Source organism: Myxine glutinosa, chromosome 5 (genome assembly GCF_964187855.1).
Source record: "Myxine glutinosa chromosome 5, kmMyxGlut1.1, whole genome shotgun sequence".
In the NCBI taxonomy this organism is placed as follows: Eukaryota; Metazoa; Chordata; class Myxini; order Myxiniformes; family Myxinidae; genus Myxine; species Myxine glutinosa.
Window position 1 is genome coordinate 8,215,116 of NC_136265.1, and position 6,000 is coordinate 8,221,115.

A 6,000-nucleotide genomic window follows, 5' to 3' on the forward strand; every position below is an offset into this window, starting at 1 on the left:
CTCCACCTGGACCCATGATCTTTGGTCAGCCTCCACCTATAGGCTATACACATGATCTTCGGTCAATTTCCACCTTATACCCATTATCTTCTGTCAACCTCCACCGATACTCATGACCTTTGGTCAGCCTCCACCTATAGGCTATACACATGATCTTCGGTCAATTTCCACCTTATACCCATTATCTTCGGTCAACCTCCACCGATACTCATGATCTTTGGTCAACCTCCACCTATAGGCTATACCCATGATCTTTGGTCAACTTCCACCTATAGCCATGATCTTCGGTCAACTTCCACCTATAGCCATGATCTGTCAACTTCCACCTATACCCATGATCTTCGGTCAACCTCCACCTATACCCATGATCTTCGGTCAACCACCACCTATACCCATGATCTTCGGTCAACCACCACCTATACCCATGATCTTCGGTCAACCACCACCTATACCCATGATCTTCGGTCAACCACCACCTATACCCATGATCGTCGGTCAACCTCCACCTATACCCATGATCTTCAGTCAACCTCCACCTATACCCATGATCTTCGGTCAACCTCCACCTATACCCATGATCTTCAGTCAGCCTCCACCTATACCCATGATCTTCAGTCAACCTCCACCTATACCCATGATCTTCAGTCAACCTCCACCTATACCCATGATCTTCAGTCAACCTCCACCTATATCCATGATCTTCGGTCAACCTCCACCTATACCCATGATCTTTGGTCAACCTCCACCTCTTCCCATGATCTATTCTTTCTCGAACCCACCTCATCCGTCTATCTGCAGATTAATAAGTTTACCTCTCTCTCTCTCATCCTCCTCCTGTCCATTCATTCCAACAAATTCCACCACCCCCAAAATCAGCATCTTGCGCCTTCTACCCTCTGGTCACCTCACTCTTCCACGAGCCTCGATTTTGTATGAAAAAACAACAATCAAACAGCATCATGTTATGAAGCAATGAGTTGAGGTACAACAATATTGAAAATAACTATAATTAATAAATCAAAGGTATCGACTATTGTTTAGATATGATGGGCGAGTGTGAGTGTTCAGTTGAAGGATGAAAGAGGTGCACGGTAACTTATCTACAGAAAAGAGGTGGCAGTGATTGAAACAACAATAGGTGCGATGACAAGACGTGAAGCAAAGCAGGTACAGAAGAGCGACCTGATCACTCCCGATTTCCTCACCGGGTGCTGGGCAAACATCGGAAGGGACACACGGCGGTTAAAACGCTGGCAAAGGTGGGCATCGAGAGAGCCGGATCTTCCAACCACTGGACCTTTGTCTTCACCTTCCTCCAACCTGTCGTGCTGGTCGGTCATGTCCCCGATTTCATCGCCACGTTTGTCTTTCCTCACCGGCAGCTTCTTGTCTTTAAATGCCCCCTCGCTCGTTTCACCGTCTCCCGTAATCTCCATTCTTGGAAACGTTCCGTTTTCCTCAACTCTCAACATCTCCTGAAGACCACGGCACTCTTTTTCCACCTCGTCGGCCCTTCCTTCCACTTGCTTCTCATCCTCTTTCCTTTCCTCCTTTGTTTGCTCATCCGTAGTCTCACAACTGCTTTCCATCTTGTCCGCCCTAGATGTAAAACGTCCACACAACTCAGAACGTCCAGAGTGAAAACCAACCAGAGGGGAGACAAGGTCTTCAGCTATTCGAGTCCTCGGGTCTTCTTCCACCGACTCGTCCATTTGTCCATCTCGCACATTTTCGTCATCATTAAGGCCATGCACATCCTGAGGTATCACCTTTTCATGATCAAGGCCACGCACATCCTGAGGGGTCACCTCTTCGTGATCATCAAGGCCACGCACATCCTGAGATGTCACCTCTTCGTGATCATCAAGGCCACGCACATCCTGAGATGTCACCTCTTCGTGATCATCAAAGCCACGCACATCCTGAGGTATCACCTTTTCATGATCAAGGCCACGCACATCCTGAGGGGTCACCTCTTCGTGATCATCAAGGCCACGCACATCCTGAGATGTCACCTCTTCGTGATCATCAAGGCCACGCACATCCTGAGATGTCACCTCTTCATGACCATCAAGGCCACGCACATCCTGAGATGTCACCTCTTTGTGACCATCAAGGCCACACACATCCTGAGATGTCACCTCTTTGTGACCATCAAGGCCACGCACATCCTGAGATGTCACCTCTTTGTGACCATCAAGGCCACGCACATCCTGAGATGTCACGTTTTCGTGATCATCAAGGCCACGTACATACTGAGAGGTCACATTTTTGTGACCATCAACGTCACGCACATCCTGAGGTGTCACCTTTTCGTGATCATCAAGGCCACGCACATCCTGCGATGTCACGTTTTTGTGACCATCAAGGCCACGCACATCCTGAGACGTCACGTTTTGGTGACCATCGTCACGCACATCTTGGGAAATCACGTTTTTGTGACCATCAAGGTCACGCACATCCTGAGATGTCACGTTTTGGTGACCATCGTCACGCACATCCTGGGAAATCACGTTTTTGTGGCCATCAACGTCACGCACATCCTGAGACGTCACCTTTTTGTGACCATCAAGGCCACGAACATCCTGGGACGTCACGTTTTTCCTGTCATGCTCACAAACCAAGGACCAGTTGTCCGCAGGACCTTTAGTGGTCCAGGCCTCACACCCTTGGTCATCCTCACCAGTATTCCAGAAATCCACACTCGGGAACTCGAAGCAAGACACGAGACCTCCGATGAGTCCGGCGGAATAGACCGCCAGGAGTCGATGCGAGGGTGGTAAGAGCACCGAGACGGTGTTGAGGCCAAGACCGCGAGTCGTCACGATGGCCAACAGACCGGGCCAGGCCCGAGACCAAGGTCCATGGAGCATCAAGACCGCGGCGGTGGCCAGCGTGGGCCATAAGGCGGAGTCCGCTCGGTCCGCGTCGCTGCCGCACGTGGACCGGTAGACCACCTGGACGAGCTGGGCGAGGACGGCCAGGGCGAGCGCCTGGCACACGACACCCGGAGAACAGGACGACCGGAACGTGGGACGGCGACCAGGGACGTCGGAGCCAGCGGTGTCGGACGCGTCGGGCGGACACGCGACCTCCAGGTCCGGCGGTACGTCCCGGGTCTTCCGCGAAAGGCAGAAAGTCAACGAGCAGGCGGCGATCAGCGCGGCCACCGCGTCCATCACCGCGAGCAGCCCGGACGCGCGTCCGCACACACAGGCCCCCGCGACCCCCGCGACGAGGGCGCCGTGCCCGATTCCGAGTCCGCCGAGCCAGCCGCGCGGGGCCGCCAGGGACAGGCAAGCGTGTCCGTTGGCGCGACCCGAGTCCATGTCGAGAGACGTCGGTCGTAACTTGAGGAAAACTTCAGTCAAAGTTTCCCGATGGCGGCGCAGAGGTGCCCGAGGTGATGCCGGGGCCAGACTTCGCTCCTTCGGGGATTCCTGTAACCCTCCAGCTTCCCCCGGAGAGGACTCCACGCCGTCCCACTTCGCTTTGCGTCTCTTGTCAATGTAATGTTCTCTCCGCAAAGCCCAAACTGGGGATCCACTCGCTCCGCCCATCCTCATCAGCATAACCTCCCCCACCGTAATGGTACCGCCCATTGCTACGCCCAACCCTTGAAAATGGCTTTAACTCCGCCCACCAACCAGCACAGTCATTGCCTTCAGTGTGCCAGCTCGCCGTTAACTCCGCCTACTCTACGAGCCCGCCCCTTAGCTCCGCCTTTTCGTCGAGTGCGTGGCCTTTAGCTCCGCCCATGGGATGTTTCACCCCTTTCTATTTCCCCCCCGTTTTTTTCCTTTTATCACGATTGGAAAACCTATGGGACAAATCCGAGAAGGTTTTACTCGTCCCTCGTCCTATATAGCAGGTAAGATAAACCTACAGAGCCGCCATTAAGTATAAAAGCAAAACTACGATTCATTTTACTTTGTGCACAATAAAGTAAACTTTTCCCAACTTTCTTCAACTTGGTGTTTAAGTTTTAAAACGGTCCGGGTTTCCCTTCGGGGTTCGGAGTTCGGATCTGGGTGTTACGCAAAGCAATATCAACCTGGATTGCAGCTTCGTACCCATTGACGTCATGCAATGTTCGCGAAGCCTCGTGTGCACGTCACAAGCAAGTTAAACAATTCATGTTATCAAACAAAAGTTGATAATACAATGTTTATCGCCGTGGGCAACACCACGAGGTACGACTTCGTTCGTCATGGTATTGGTAAGAAACCCTTTTTGAGTGGCATTATCGGGATAAAGGAATGTTTTTCTTGCCATCAAGTCCCATGTGTTTCTCATCACGAGAGAGAAAGAACCATGTTTGTTTGTTTGTTTGTTTGTTTGGTACTTGCTAAAATCGGACATTGTTCCAACTACTGTATATTGGTTTGTGCGTTATTCTATCTGTTTGTACGTCAATCGCCTATACAGGTCACAATTTCAAACCGATCTTTACAAAACTTCACCAAACGGTAGAGTTGGTCATAAGGAAGAAGCCTATTGATTTTGAGGTCCAAATGTCAACATAGGTCAGAGGTCAACAACTTTATCAAATTTCTAAAATCCTCAATTTTCATCCGATTGACATCAATTGGAAGAGGATTTACATATCTAGTCACTGAATTCAATCAGCAATTATTTTTTAGGTCAACATAGGCCAAAAGGTGGTCAACATAGGCCAAAAGGTGGTCAACATGGCGACGAAGCTAACTCCGAGGGTCTTTCACTTATTCACTGCAGGCAGGTTGGTGGTCTTTCTGTCTTCTACCGACGCTCCTCGGGCCTAGCCCCCCCCCACCCCCCCCAGCCCTGTCTGTGCTCTGTCCCACAAATATTCCAACAGGACACACAAGATCTGCCAGCAACTCTCTTATGGTGAAACTGCCAAAATCAAGACCCTCTGCTCACCTTCACTCCTTCATTCCTCTTTACTCCCGTCTCTGGAACAAACTCCCTCACTCTCTTCAATCCCACTCCTCCCTCCAGGTTTTTAAAACAGCTGTTCACCACCATCTCTTATCTTCCCCCATCCAAAACCTTGATCTTTTCTACCCCCGCTAATTTCACCCCAGATCCACTTTTTTGAAATACCAACTTCTTTCCTGGAAGTCCTTGCAGTGTCCTTGTGTTTTATACTTCTCCCTCCCCTCCCCCCCGCCCCATTCCCACGCCTCCTCCCCCCAAGCCCTCTCCCTCCCACAGATCTCCCGATGTCCCTGCTCTCAAATGTTGTGTTTGTGTGCTTCCCCATCTCTCCCCATCTTGTCTACCACTCCCCTTATTATATGTTTTATGTGTCTGTTTGATTTTTTTGTGTGATTAATGTTAGCTCTTTCACGAGCCTCGATCTTGTATACAAGAAAAAAAGAAAAAAAAACTGGCCAAAATTCAACGTAACGCAAAGGTCCAGTTTATAAAATCCTCACTCATCCGATTGACATCAATTGGAAGAGGATTTATATATCTAGTCACTGAATTCAATCACCAATTATTTTTGAGGTCAACAGAGGCCAAAAGGAGGTCAACATAGGCCAAAGTTCAACATAAGCCAAAGGTCCTATTTTTTAAATCCTCAATTTTCATCCGATTGACATAAATTGGAAGAGCATTTACATATCTAGTCACTGAATTCAACCACCAATTATTTTTGAGGTCAACATAGGCCAAAGGTTAACAACTTTGTCCAATTTATAAAATCCTCAATTCAATCGATTGACATAAATTGGAAGAGGATTTGCATATCTAGTCACGGAATTCAACCACCAATTATTTTGAGGTCAACATAGGCCAAAAGGTCAACATAGGCCGAAGTTCAACCGAGGCCCAAAGGTCAACATAGGCCCAAAGGTCAACATAGGCCAAAAGGTCAACATAGGCCAAAAGGTCAACATAGGCCAAAAGATCAACATAGGCCAAAAGGTCAACATAGGCCGAAGATCAACCTAGGCCCAAAGGTCAACATAGGTCCAGGGGTCAACATAGGCCAAAAGGTCTACATAGGCC

General features: G+C 49.5%; 1 protein-coding gene across 1 annotated transcript in view; it reads right to left on the bottom strand.

The window, feature by feature from the left end:
* LOC137428743 (uncharacterized) overlaps positions 1-3,602 on the bottom strand; it is a 207,239-nt gene extending 203,637 nt beyond the window's left edge. The window contains exon 1 of the mRNA XM_068118641.2: positions 1,206-3,602. Coding sequence (XP_067974742.2) covers positions 1,206-3,602 — 2,397 coding nt within the window. The remainder of the gene's footprint in view (positions 1-1,205) is intronic.
* Between the last annotated feature and the right edge of the window lie 2,398 nt (positions 3,603-6,000).